The sequence below is a fragment of the Python bivittatus genome, unplaced genomic scaffold (assembly GCF_059951505.1).
Source record: "Python bivittatus isolate LINGU-HERP-01145 unplaced genomic scaffold, Pbiv_v1 ctg000330_np1212, whole genome shotgun sequence".
Classification (NCBI taxonomy): Eukaryota; Metazoa; Chordata; class Lepidosauria; order Squamata; family Pythonidae; genus Python; species Python bivittatus.
The window spans coordinates 14411037-14425897 of NW_028277058.1; the positions used below are offsets into that span (position 1 = coordinate 14411037).

General features: G+C 35.1%; 1 protein-coding gene across 6 annotated transcripts in view; it reads left to right on the forward strand.

The window, feature by feature from the left end:
- NRCAM (neuronal cell adhesion molecule) overlaps positions 1-14861 on the forward strand; it is a 121343-nt gene that overhangs the window by 48286 nt on the left and 58196 nt on the right. For all 6 annotated transcript variants that reach the window (XM_088141732.1, XM_088141731.1, XM_088141733.1 and 3 more), the window contains exons 3-7: positions 5438-5529; positions 6244-6442; positions 9984-10089; positions 13205-13410; positions 14392-14514. In XM_088141732.1, the coding sequence (XP_087997858.1) occupies positions 6352-6442; positions 9984-10089; positions 13205-13410; positions 14392-14514 (526 nt within the window). In that variant the 5' untranslated portion in view covers positions 5438-5529; positions 6244-6351. The remainder of the gene's footprint in view (positions 1-5437; positions 5530-6243; positions 6443-9983; positions 10090-13204; positions 13411-14391; positions 14515-14861) is intronic.

Below are 14861 nucleotides of genomic sequence, written 5' to 3' on the forward strand. Positions count from 1 at the left end.
TTTTTAGTCCCACTATCTTTGTTACATGGAGTTGCTGATATCTAATGAGTTTGGTATGCCTCTTTGCTTCTTATACCTTGTGTTTTGGCCTTACAAAGAGTGGCTTGTTATTATTGTGTTATTATCATGCCAAATCTATCAAACTACCCTGTAGTCATAAATTTGGTCCAAATTGGCATTTGGTCCCTGAAAAATGGCATTGGAAAGGACAAATGAGTGAGAAGTCCAGGAACAAACAAAAGTCAATTCCAGAGACCTGTCCCTGGACCACAGACTTAGCTCCTCTCTGCTGGATCTTAACTGCCACAGTAGGCAAGGATCTGGGAAATAGGTAGATGGTCTAACTCCAACAAGTGTCTTGTCTTCCTCAGATTGCAATAACTAGTAGTTTAGCATGTTTACTTCAGTAATTTTATTTGGTACTTGCTTATAGCTAAGCACAGTACAAACAAAACAAAAATCACAACACAGTGTCAACCAGTATCAACAGTGTAACAGTAAAACAATCAATTTAAAAACGTTATCTAATTCCAGCACCACCATAATTTTAACAGATATTGAGTACTGGCATTGGAAAGTTATTCCAACTTCATAAAAGGTCCTGAAAAGAGAAGCATTTAAAGGTCTTTTTAAATCTTAGATTCCAAACATAGTTAACTGGGAAGTTGATTCTAAACAATAGGAGCTAAGTGGGGAAAAGCTTTAAAACACTAGGTTGCTATTCTGACATGAGAAAAAACTTAGGTATCTTAATTGTATGAGCTAAGCATAAATGGAACAGGAATCAAGTTACTCAAATTACTGGGTTCCTTTAAGCATTACTTGGAAGATTAATACTGGCAGTTTGAACTGTAACGCTCCCAAAGCCCTACCCAGTGTAAAGATTGATGGAAAGAAGAAATGAAGGTGAAGAGGGGAATAGGAAGAGCTTCAGGACCTAATGGATCATACCCTTCTGAACTTGGACCAGAGGGCATAGAGTACCAGCAGGAAAGCCTCCCCAAAACTATACCAAAGCATGAACTAGCTGCTTAGGTGTCTCAATATTAATAAATGAATGAACTTTCCAAATATTCAGAAGGCATGAATTACAAGTTCTTATGGTCATTGAAAGACTTTAAAAAATGTTCTTATAAGAACGCCTAAATCTCTGCAGCAGATGCTGGCTGCTGATAATCCTAGAAAATAAAAGAGACAGGAAGAGGAAAGAAAGAATGACAGTCAGGATGAAAGACAATAAGTTTGTCCAAACTGATTCCATAGACAGTGACCAAACTACATAAACTCATCAGGATTTGCAACAATTGTGTTATGTAATTTGGAGCAGCTAAAAGCAACTCTACTTTCAAAATGCATCACAAGCTTATCATGGCAGACTATTGACTGGACCATGTCTACCTCAGAGCTAGCCATCAGCAGCCCAGCTACCACCTGAGGAGGTTCTACTGAGCAGTTCATCAAAGATACAGCAGCAGTTAAGAAATAAGCCCTCTTCGCTAATACCACCACGTGATCATGCCCTGTGCTTAGTCAAATTCACAGTGAGATTAGCAACCCCTGTGCTTTAGCCATCTGTCATTTCACCTGAAGTCTTCCCATAAACCAAGGGACATCAAGGCTCCTATTAGGAGAAGAGGTCTCCATGACCCATCTCACTCCACAGTGAGACTTGAGCTTTAACAGAATCTCCAGTCATTATTAAAAGATTAATCACTGCTGTAATGGAATATATATATATATATATATATACACACACACACACACACATATACACACACATACACACACACACACACACACATATACACACATACATACACACACTTCAGCTAATGAACTATTTATATGTGCACCATTAGAGAATGTCTAAAACTAAGCAAATTCATGTCTGCTAGGTGATATGATTTGTCTGACATTAGTAACCCTACTTTTTACTAGCTCAGTGTTTTGTTTTGTGTTTGCATTTTTTGTGGTCTACTAACGTTGAAGAGCTTTGGTGTTCCGTGAGAATGTTGACTAGCAGCAGTTTCTAAAGCCTGCTGAAATAATGGATAGTGTAATGTCAGTGCCAAGATAACAAAAGGATAGATACTCAAATAATGATTTTGGCTTGTTTCCAGAATGATGGCCATTTGTGTAGTTTTCACAATTTTGGGATGAATTATTTGCTGTTCAGCTTTGTAATATTTAGTATTCTGGAAACACTTTTCAGCATAGTGTTATATAAGGCTAACATACAGTTATCTGTTGGAACACTTATTAGAATAGAAAGCATTACACATGGAGTCAGATTAGTATAATATTTAAACTTGATAGATATCTGCTGTCAAAACAACTATTCAAAATAAATATGTATTTAAAAGCTTAAAGTACAGAAATGCTTAATGAACTAAAATTTATGAAAAGATCCATTCTGTTGATAGGACTTAAAGAAATGTATGTTGATGCTAAGTAGGATTCCAAGGTATATTTCATTTTTCTTATTTGCATTTCTCCTTGGAAATGCAAGATGCGGTATATCTTAAGCTTTTTTAACTTATGTGTCACAAATTCAACTGCCTGGAAAACAGCCATAAATAAATAACATGCAACAAAACATAACATTTATGTTCTTTTATAACTGGAAAGGAAAAGGAAACTAAACAAAACTATTTGTCTGTAACATTCACACAGAGAAATCAGAGTGAAGAGATTTCTGAGGGAGATCATTCTAGATTGTCTCTGTAAATCCTGGAATATACAGTACAGTATGGTCTCTCTCTGTAATCCTGACATTAAATGAGCTTTCCATGCCAAAATTAATTCTTTCCTAGATGCATATCCAACAACAAAAAAAGTAATCCTATACTGCTTTTCAGTGACATCAAAGAGGTAACTGAAAATGACTATCTACATTATGTGTGCCCATTAATGGTGTCTTTCACTGCAGCAGTATAGAAATATGATAGGTCAATCAATCAATAAAGTTGTATGAATTAGTTGGTGCTTTGTATATTTAGTCAACTGTACAAATTTTGTATATTGCATATTGCTTTATGCAATATGTTTTGCATATTGTTTTGCATATTGTTTAGCGGCTTTTACAGAAGAATAGCATACAATTATAAATAAGATAAAAATTGAAAGTAAAACAACTTATCCTATTACAGTGGAATGGCTTGTACTGGAAGGGGCAATGGCAGCCCCAGTACTTCAAATTTCCTTTGCTCTTCATAGCTCTTCTGTCCCTTGCAGGTTAGGCTGTACTACCCAACCTCTATAGACCTATAAATATGATGGTCCTGGGGTCTCCACTCAGCATTTGGTGTCATGTGAACAGCATCAAATCACTGTTGCTGCTTCAGTAAATCTCTGATGGATCCCAGTGATATTCATGCTTCCCCTTTCCATGTACCTACTTCAGAAGCCTGCTTATTTTCTCCATATTTTGAACTACTACTTTTTCTATAGTTTAACTTCTACTTTCAGATCTCCTTGGTGGCAAATGCCTGAAATTTTGAACATTTTTTTTTTCTTTTATCTCCTCCAGGTGCATTTACAATAGGGATTTTATAATCATCTATTAGAAGTCTTTACTGAGTTCTGCTTTATGAATTAAATGCTGCTGACGTCCTATCAAATTCTTGTGTTCTAGATTTAGCTTGCATAAATATTTAATGTATAAAAACTGAAAACGGATATTAATGAGGCAATATGTGAAACTTGTTCAGAAATATTAATTCCATACATTTTCAAATGTTATGTGTTGATTTGAAATGTTGACAGGTAAATAATATAAAGGATCTATTTCACTCAAATATGATTTTGCTTAGAGCATATTATATACTTGATTATATTTATATTCTGCTTTATGTCCATGCAACTGAAGGCAGCATACATTTTTCTTTCCCCCTCCAATTTTAATTGTATCAACCTACCAACCTTCTGTAAAGCAGGAAAGGAGTGAAGACCCAGATATTCCGCAGGGACTAGGTCCAGGATATTAATGGGGCTGATGTGGTGTGTTTAATATAAGAATATTAAAAGTAAGAAGGATATAAAGTGGTGTTCATAAATCACAGAAAGCATATATTATTGTTAATAGGATTTTGGAAGAGAAATAACGTTTAAGGATATTAATGTAATGCTTAAATCTATATATTGCTAAAACTTTTGTGTCTGTAACCTTCAGCTGGGCAAAACGGTACATCATAGGGCAACAATTTTTGAACCAAGGTACCTCAAATGAGCTAACTTACAGAATTATCCAAAATCCAGGACCCATTACTCCTGTGGGATTCAAATTTGGGGAATTTGTGGCTGTTTCAGCATTTCTGTGCTGCTGCACTGCCATGGTCAGCCCAGGTCATGTGATCTTCATGGGCGTATCCCCGACCTCTTTCCCACCTCCCTTTGTCCCCTGCGCCCAGTCAGCTGGCAGCAAGGCCCAACAGGCAAGTGGCAATTGGTTGCTTTGAAAACGAGGCAGAAATTTGAAATCTCTTTAATGGCTGTGGGCGTTGAGGGAAAGATGAGGGAGTGACTTGGATGCCTGCTGGCGAGGTAGGTCTGGCAGGTGACCCCTCTTTCTCCCTTGAGGGAGGGGCCCTTGGAGACATGTTGGAATGGGGAGTGGGGGTACAGTTTTCCTCATGGTCTGCAGCTCTCTTTGTTCCACCTTCCCCCAGGAGAATGGCAGGCAGTTCCACTGGTCAGCTGAAGAGGAGGAGGAGGCTTCACCATTGTTCTCCTGAGGGTTGTGAAAAAATGGAGCAAGCCTATATTATATGTGGAAAGGGAGGGAGGGAGAGTTCTGATGCTCCCTGCCAGCTTACCACAAGCAAAGTCAATGGGAAGCTGGCAGCAAGTTGCTCACCCTCCCTGCTTTTTTGCCCTTGGTCATTCTGTTTTTTTGTTTAGGTAAGGAAATATCTCTGAAACGATGACTCAGTGCGTTACGGATTATTGGGTTGTCTAGTATATACTAAAGAATTGAAATTTATAAATAATGAAGAGCTTTGATCTTCCCAAATTTGGGCTCTGGCAACAACAACAAAAAAGATAATTCTGAATGTTTTAAAAGAAATTCTGTTTTCAGATGTAAAATCTTGGATTTTTCTTTTTAAATGTTAACTCTTCAGCCAGGATATGGTAAAAAAAAGTCATGGTGGCTGTGACAGTGCAATTGAAGCTCCACGTACTTTTTATGTGAGTGACAATTTTGACTATATCCTGTGAACTTCCCAGTCTTCAGCCTTTGAATTAGCCATTTATTGACAACAGAGACTGATCAATGTGACATTTAATATGATGTTCAAAAATGAAAACGTTTTTCATATTAATCCAATATTTTGATTTACGGCTTACTGTTTGGAGAGTTTCTTTCTACTTATGTATTCTATTATACTTGTTTCCATTTGTCTTTTTATTTCCCTTTCTGTATATTATTTTTAAAAAGGAATGAAAAGTGTGAAAAGAAAGAAACAGACAATACACAGAAAATAAAAGAGATACACTGGTGGACCCTGTGAAATAGAAAGCTACATTTCTGTAAGTAAGTGAAGTGTTTTGTTGGCATACCTCCAAATAGAAGCAACTTGTTTTCTGTAGGCATTCTTGATATCATGTTATTGTTTAACATAGCTTTAATTGTTTATAGACTCGTCTTTTGAGTAAATGAGACAGAATATGATACTATTTTGCCTAAACTATGACACTTGGCAACAGTAAAACCCATAAGAAATTCAATTTCACTCTCAGAAATGGTCCTAAAAGTTCTGTCTTCTTTTTGAAGAGAACTCAACATTTCTGTCTCTACTGAGAAAGGAGCTGGGGACCAACTCCCTGATCAAGAGCCATCTCTCATGTGGAATCTGTATTCTGTCTGAGACATGGAAATGCATATTCTTTATCTGAGCTGCAGACACAGCACTACAGACACACATAAGAAGGAAAATTAACTTAGATTTCATTCTGAGAAGGCTCCTTGCTGTTTTGCCACAACGTAGCAAATGACTTCATTAGTTTCAAATTGCTATGAGAATTTCTACATAAGATCGGTGTGAAACCTTTGTCTATGTAAGAAGTAAAATATGAGAATTGCATTTGGAGTCCCTGAATTTTACATGTTATATTCCATATACTGATTTCTGCTGAATTTTTTGACAGGTAAAGCAACCATAATGTAGAATCATAGTAATCTGTAATTCGAGATAATCACAGTATTCACTTCTCATTTTCTGTTTGGCATTGATTCCTTTCTAGGTTGTACAATTTCATACAAAATTAATATAAATATTCCAGAAATCTTAAAGAACAGAAAGTTATAGTAATAACTCCAGTGTGAGTTTCCTGGTCCATCTTTGAATAAGAATGGATAGTCACAGCTTCACCTCTGGAAAAAGAATACATTTGATTCTTTTTTTATGCCAAATTATTACTGCATTGGACGTACCTCTTGACTGTAAGTACTAAAAATTCACAGCCTAAGGAAATATACTGATTGAATAGATTGTTGGAGACAAATATCTTGATAACCTAAAACAAGCCTATATAACAATACCACATTGCAAAGAATATGTATGTGTATGTACATACTCAAACACACTTTTTCACTCCCTTTAATTGCAGGAAGTTCTGCTGCATTGTAAAAGTTTGTTTTCCTTTTTTCCCAATGTTCCATTAATCGTTACATTGTTGTATATTTGCTATTTGAGCGTGTAGAATATATTCAAAATAAATGATTATCTTAGCAATCATAACCTGTTTAGTGACTTAGCAATGCAAGAAAGTATATTTAACAAAATACAATTGAAAATATTTGTTTCATATATTTTAACTGATATATTGGAAGGCAGTAATTACTGAGATTAGAAAAGAAGGCTATAGTCTAAAAATAAGCAATAATATACATCCATTAGAGCAAAAACAGTCATATAGAAACCATTAAAAACTACTATGGTTTTACATGCAGTTCACATAATTATTTGAAATATTTGTAACCCACTGTTCTATTAAAAAGGCTATCAGGCAATTTTTGCTGAAGTTTATATTTTTATCACCTTAGCAAGTATGGCTAATTTATTTATCAAGCCCCAAATTATAATTTCTATTGTAACATGAGCTAATTGTTCTCACTAAAATATTAACGAGGGATTCTTGTTTTCCAATAGATGGTAATGAAACAGCATAATTAACAACAGGGCATTCCGTCTTGTTTACTTGTGCTTCCATTTTTTTCCTATATAACAGATTGATTTTTGCTTGCAATGGACAGGTTATGCCATCCATTAATTCCATGTCCATATCAACCAAGGGCATTTGTATCAGTACTAATTATTCCATATAGGTTAGGAACAGCGTTCATAATTGACAATGCAACATTAGACAAGTGTTCCAAATATTTTGTGTGAGAAACTATGCTGATTCTTTGCCAATTAATTGACTTCAGTATCTGAGCTACTTTAGTGGCTGTTGTCAGAAAAGGTCTATAATATGGATGCTTGTACTCTATATCTTCTCTTTCTAAGATTTCATTAGTTTTGTCTTACTAACAAATCATTTTCTTTAATTCATGATTACAATTCACTTGCTGAATCTGATACGTGGAAAAAGCAAAACTTCTTGAAGAATGTAAGTTTTCTTCCCACAAGCCTGCACAAAAATAAATTATATGTGTGACTTAATAAATTTTTTAAATAATTAAGTTAATTTTTAAGTGTGGAAACTATTTTTATTGTGTTTGCTGTTGTTAATATTCTGTACAGATGATAACTTAGAGAAACTATACTCAAGAACAATTTTGGCATGAATTTAAATATTGTTTAAATATTTATTTTTAATATTTGAAGGACATGTTCCTATCCATTTAGAAACTCATAGAGTCTTTAAAAGTCATGCAAAAATAATTTTAAAAGCAAGTTGGATTGATACACTAGTGGATTTAGTGCACATTATTTAAGGACTCAAGAGAAGTGATTGCAATTTGGAAAATGAAACCAAGAGGCATTTTCCCTATTCAAAATGTCTCTTGTACATTAAATTGAATAAGGTCTAATATTATAGCATCAAGGAGAAGATGTTGCTGATGTTCCAGATAAATATTCATCTGTACACAAAGTGTGTGTTTGCTCAAGCATTTTTCCTTTTGCTGTTTTGATTTACAGGCATGTACAATTAGAATTTTGCTTTTCCTAAACTCATATAAATGTATGGTTACCTGTTTTGAAGTGTTACAGCAGGCAAAATGGAATACTTTTTTTTTTACTTTTTACTTTCCTAAAGTGAAAAGAACTTACTACAAACAAAATATGAAATAGAGATATTTCTTAAAACAAAATATTACACATTATTATTTCTTAACCATAATTGTATGCTACACGACATTCATATGACATACATTATGAACTTTACCAGAATATCAAAGCCCATACAGCACGGCTGTATTTTAAGCAACAAGATACATGCACCATATGATAAATACTCAGCAGAAATACTGTTCTGCTGAAAAAAAGAAAAAGTTAAAGAGTTCACTTGTTAGAAATAGCTGGTTCTGTTCCTTGAGGAAAGCAAAATGTTATCCATATAACAGTAGCTCACTCAGACTAGTTCACACAGTCATCTTTGGGGTAGACCTATTGCATAAATATGACATTTGTAATCACTGACTTATTTAATTCATGGTCCAGCATGTGGTCTTATCAAAATGTTGAGGGCTTGAGTTTATTATTAGCTTTCACTTTCAACCCTTGAGCTGATAAAATGGGCCTCATCAGCCATCTCTACTGTTTCTACTCCCTGTAGGCGGGATAGAGTAAAATTGGGACAGAAAGGCAGTGAGGGAGCCTTACCCTTCCTGTGTCATCTGAGATCAATTCCAGTCTTTTTTTCCCCCAAGCTGAAGTTGGAGGAAAATACTGGCTAGCTAGCTTTTCTAAAGGTAGCTGGGATACTAATAGAAACTGTGATTAAGTATCAGACTGGGCAGGCTATAGTTTGCTGTCATCTTTTGCAAAACCAAAGAGTAAGTACCTTGCTCATAGGAATTAGTGCAAAATTTGGCCTAGCATGCCATGTGAACATGCACTTATTCTTCTAACTATTCAGCCCTTCCAATTGGCCATTGCTATTTATGCATAGGTCCTACCCTAGAAGCCAGTTGGCTGAGTCACTGGAATTTGGAGTTAAGACACTTGGAACAGTCCTGAGGGGGTATGAACTATTTAAGAACAAATTGAGTCAACCCCCTTGCGAGGAAGGTCAAAATGGAAAGATACTAGCCTGACATCTGATAATAAACTGTGTTCCCTTTGTGTTGGGAACACTGGTGAACGTTCAGTGTATCTTCTGCAAGTATAATGTTTGTATATGCTGATGTTCTCTGTAAAATAACAGTGGGGCCAAGGCTAGATATAATCTTGAGCCAAGTTCTTTTTGTGACTTATTTCTTCCATTTCAGAATATACAAAATGGCATTAAGTTATTGCCTAACAAGGCAAATAATTTTTGATTTTGGTTTATAAGAGCAACTGTTTATAATACTGTGTGCTGGAATGTTGGCGATATAAACTGGCAGCAGGTAGCTTAGCCAAATTGCCTAAAATTACTTATGTAGAAAAATGTGTTTTACATGCATAATTGCAGTTCTACAGTCATGTAATGGTAATATTATTATTTGTTTGAGAGGAGCTTATTCCATTGTGGTTTTGAGTATGATTGTAGTACATTTAATGTTTGTAATTAACATTACTATTTTATAGACAACCAGTTTAGAGTGATGGTTAAGTTGTAGGAATAGGACTGAGGAGACCCAGGTTCAAGTCCATCTTCAGCCATGGAAGCATATTTGGTGACATTGGCCCAGTCACTTTCCCTCAGACAACTCACATCACAGGGTTGTTCTTGTGGGGATAATTGGGGGAGGAATTGGAATTTAAAGAGGAATTTAAAACCAATAAATAAAAATGTATTTTTCCCCTTTTATCTTTGTTCATATTTTCTAAAAGTGTCACAGCCTCCAACAATAACACAGCAGTCTCCAAAAGATTATATTATTGACCCAAGGGAGAATATTGTAATACAGTGTGAAGCAAAAGGAAAACCTTCTCCTACGTAAGTCCTAGATTTTTATGCATTCATTGTCTGTTTATAATATAGTGTGAAGCAAAAGGGAAACATTATCCTTAAATAACCACTGGATTGATTGTTTGGTATAGATATGTTCATTGTCTTTTTATAATACAATCCAATGTATGCCTGAAGGAGACTCATTTGGATAATAAGGTTTCCTCTCATCCCTATAACTGTAGTCTTAATGTCTAAATCTTATGAAGTTGACCCAATGATTTACAGATAGAAAAGTAAATTTGATTCCAGATCAAAATATACTGTGTAAATGTTTCTGTAGTGTCTTTTAAATGGCTCTGTCAGGATTTTGCCTCTGAAATTATTATTTCATTTTGACATTATCTCCTTGGAAAGCATTTCCTACATTGCACTTTGCCTAGTCCACAAAGAGCTGTTAGGGTCTCTCTTTTCAGAGTCTTCTGCTATGCTTTCAATTTTATTGGAACAAGAGAATGACAGAGCAAGGGAAAAGAGAAGAATTCAACAACATAGTTGGAATACTATGGAAAATATACATATATGTGCAACAACTTCCTTGATATGTTCAAGGCACGGCTCCTATCAGATTCAAAAGTACTATGTAGTGTTCAGTGTACTTATGTTTCTTAATAATTTCCATTTTAAATAATGAACCTATAAAGCCAGAACCATTGCTGGGAATCTCATGATTTACAGCCAGATCTTAGTGGCCAAAATGGTCATGGTCTCACTGACTACATTAATTGAATATTGTATCTGTGCTGATTTCTTATACTGCCTACTCAGAAGGGGAAGGGATGGTTGGACCTCTGATTGGATTCAGTATGTTGGACTGTCCTTAGCTTGATCAGGTTTTGTGCTACCACAATAAGCATCTCCCTGATCTGGTTGAATGTGCTGAAACTCATCTAAAATTTCTCTCTGTTCAATAAAAAAAAAAAAAAATTCAGATAGCAGAAGTGACTTTTGCCTTATCATAACTGCCCTTCAACAAGGGCATTTTTAGTTAGATTGCATCTTAAGAAGCTCTGCTGGGAATGTAAATCTTCTGTTCAAGAATTGTCTTCTTCATCAAATGATTAGACAGACTTACATAGTCTTTCAATCCACTTTGTAATATGGAGATAATAATCTAGACCAGCTTTCAGAATTATTGAAATGTATATTGCTTTTCATTAAAAAATTATCCTAGTGTGAAGAGTTACGGTGTGAAAAATCCAGAACACCATATACTGTTACAAAACAACAGCAACATCAAAATCATATAAAACTAAAGTTGCAAATACTTTGTAGGCAGCAGTAACAAAAGCAAACAGAAATCAGGCAAGCACGAACTTTTAAAAAATCACCTAGATAAAACCTTCAGCTGGTGCAGAAATGCACAGTACACAAAAAAGATCAAAATCTTCATAGACCAGGGAGGGAGGGAGGGTCTGTCTGTCTGTCTTTATTTATTTGTTTGTTTGTTTGTTTATTTTTGACATTTGTCACCACCCATCTCACTATATTTGGGACATCAGTGTTAAGAACATGCTTTCTCGAGTTGTGTTATAATATATTTAGGGCAAATAAGCATTATGAAGAAGGCATCCCGAGTAGATCTTAATGATTTGGGTACAGTATATGGAGAAGGTACAGTACATATAAAGCACTACAATCAGATCATACTGTATAGTGCTTTATTTGTTGTTGTTGTTCAGTTGTTAAGTTGTGTCCGACTCTTCGTGACCCCATGAACCATATTGTGCCAGGCCTTCCTGTCCTTCACTGCTTCCCTGAGTTTGCTCAGTTTCATGCTCATTGCTTCAGTGATGCTATCTAACCGTCTCATCCTCTGCTGTCCTCTTCTCCTTTTGCCTTCAATCTTTCCCAGCATCAGGGTCTTCTCCAAAGAGTCCTCTCTTCGCATTAGGTGACCAAAGTATCTGAGCTTGAGCTTCATTATCAATCCTTCCAATGAGCAGTCAGGATTGATTTCCTTTAAGATTGACTGGTTTGACCTCCTAGCAGTCCAGGGGACTATTAAGAGTCTCCTCCAGCACCACAGTTCAAAGGCATCAGTTCTTCGGCGCTCAGCCTTCTTTATGGTCCAGCTCTCACAGCCATACATTACTACTGGAAAAACCATAGCTTTGACTATGCGGATCTTTGTCGGCAAGGTGACGTCTCTGCTTTTTAATATGCTATCTAGGTTTGCCATAGCTTTCCTCCCAAGGAGCAAGCATCTTTTAATTTCATGGCCGCAGTCTCCGTCTGCAGTGATCTTGGAGCCCAAATAAATGAAGTTTGTTACTACATTAACAACTTATCTCCCAAAATGCCCTTAAGGAAGGAGGGCTCCAGCGAAACATCTCATGAAAAGCAGTGGAGAATAACCCGAAGGAAATACAATATTCTTCTTTGTATTTGCCAAAGGGTTGTCTGACCATGGCAAAACACTTATAGCATGTTCAGTATTTTTAATTTTCCTTTGCTAAAAATATAGGATGCAAAGTTTTTTTTTTTTTCAAAGAGTTCCTTTTCAGATCTTATAAATAGCAGGCAGTAAGGGGTGATTCCACTTTAGTAACTTTAAAAACAAGGCAGTTAAGAAACTACAACTTCCTAATTGGATTGAATAAGTTGCGAATTTCAATGGAGGGGTTATTAAAGGAATTCTGAAAGGAATTCTGAAAGGAGTTCCAGGGGCGAAATCATATCTTAGTAGAAAATTACAAATTTTCTGAAGAGCCAACCTAATCCTTTATCCAAGCTAAAAATAACAACAAGAAGAATATAGTACATGTATTAACGATTTTTTACTCTAACTGTTGTCAGATATATTGATGACTGTGAACCAGCGCAGAAGCCTTCAATATGTGGAAGTCTGTCCGTGCCCTTTAATTTACATTTTTTGTTACTGGAGATGATGAAAAGTCCTGCTTGTAGAAAAAGGACTGAATAGAGAAAACTTGTTTTTTAAAAAACTGTTATTTTACTCTTCACATTTTTAATTGAATATCCAAATACTATTGCTATTATTTGTATTGGCTTTATACTATTATAACTTATACAGTAACTTAAAGCTGTTTTTTTTTTTAATAAATAAAAAACTTTTTCAGTGTTTTTATTTTATTGATAGCTTTTCATGGACACGTAATGGAACTCACTTTGATATAGATAAAGATGCACGGGTAAGAATGAAGCTTCACTCAGGAACTCTTTTAATAAATATTATTAATGAAGAAAGTGGAGGAAAAGCAGAATTATATGAAGGTGTTTATCAGTGCACGGCAAGGAATGAGCTTGGAGCAGCAATTTCCAATAATATTGTTATAAGAGCATCCCGTAAGTTTAATATTAATGAAATTTTATTTCTCTTCTTTTTTAAAAAATAGGTCTTTTTAAATATCAAAACAGTTTTTTTTAAAAAAGAGAATTATTTATGGTATTCTAGCTAAATAAAAACATGAAAAACTGGCTATATTCTCTGAATGTTCATAGTAAATTAAGCAACTGAATATTTGCTTTTTGTCCAGTATATTGAAAATCAGATGTTATTGAAAGGATGGCACTTAAAATAAATATTATTATGCTTGAGTATGTTGTTATTATAATTCTCCTAACTCTGGGCTAAGGAGGTTGGAGTCCCTTGTTGAGTTTGTGATATATGTTGTTGTTATTGACCCGATTTGCCATCTTATTATAGTTTTCCCCCCCCCATTCGATGGTATATTTGTTGTGAACCACCCACAATCTGGAGTTGGATGGCACCTAAATTGAATTCAACTGAATTAAATAAATATAAATTAGATATATCAAAAGCTGTGCTTTTTTAAAAAAAAAAGTCCAAAAAATTAAATAAGACAGGACAGTGAGGCATCTTCAAGGGAACTATTGTTTTTAATTGCATCCTTAAAACAGTCATGGGGCCATTGCAGATGAACATGCGGTGAGGAGAAGCAACCGTTTTTTCAGAAGGATATCCTGAATTATTGCACAGTAATATAATTATAATCTGATCTACTAGTACAACATTTCAAATGCTTGAATTTACAGTATCACTCACATTGGATAAACCAAAATCAATAAAACCTAAGTACATTGGTACCTTCTCAAAATAATATTAGTTTTTTTACCATTCTGTTTGTTAATTTGCATTTGAAAATTAAATATAATTTTCATTTTCTCTGGGAGAATGCTGCTACTGACATTCATGCTATATTATATTAAAAAAATACACTTCCGTATGTTATGTGGACTCTTTTTCCATTCCTGGTTGTTTCTTTTCATTCTTAAGACTAAATGACAGTGTTTTTTTCCATATAGGTTCTCCTTTATGGACTAAAGAAAAACTAGTTCCAGTAAGAGTTACTGAAGGTCAATATGCAATTCTTCCCTGCAGGCCACCAGCAGGATTACCACCACCTATAATATTTTGGATGGATAACTGTAAGTTACATTTGAAACCCACATGCAACTATGAAATTAAAACTATATTTTCATTTTTTCTGTTTCTGATCATCCATGGATTATAGCAATAAGACATATGGAACAAGTTATTTTGCTATTCTACATGCCAGTTACAATTCAAATTCATTTTGCCTCAGGTTTATAATAACCTGGACTGCAAAATAATTGATAGGCCCTGATCCTACAACAAAGGGAAATCTCGTGTTGTGGGAGTACTAAAAATGGTCAGATGTACCAGTCAGACATATCCTAGAAGATTAGCTTAGCCCAGAATAGGTCTTGTGTATACTTTCAGGACCACCTATTCCCATCAGTATTGGCCTGAC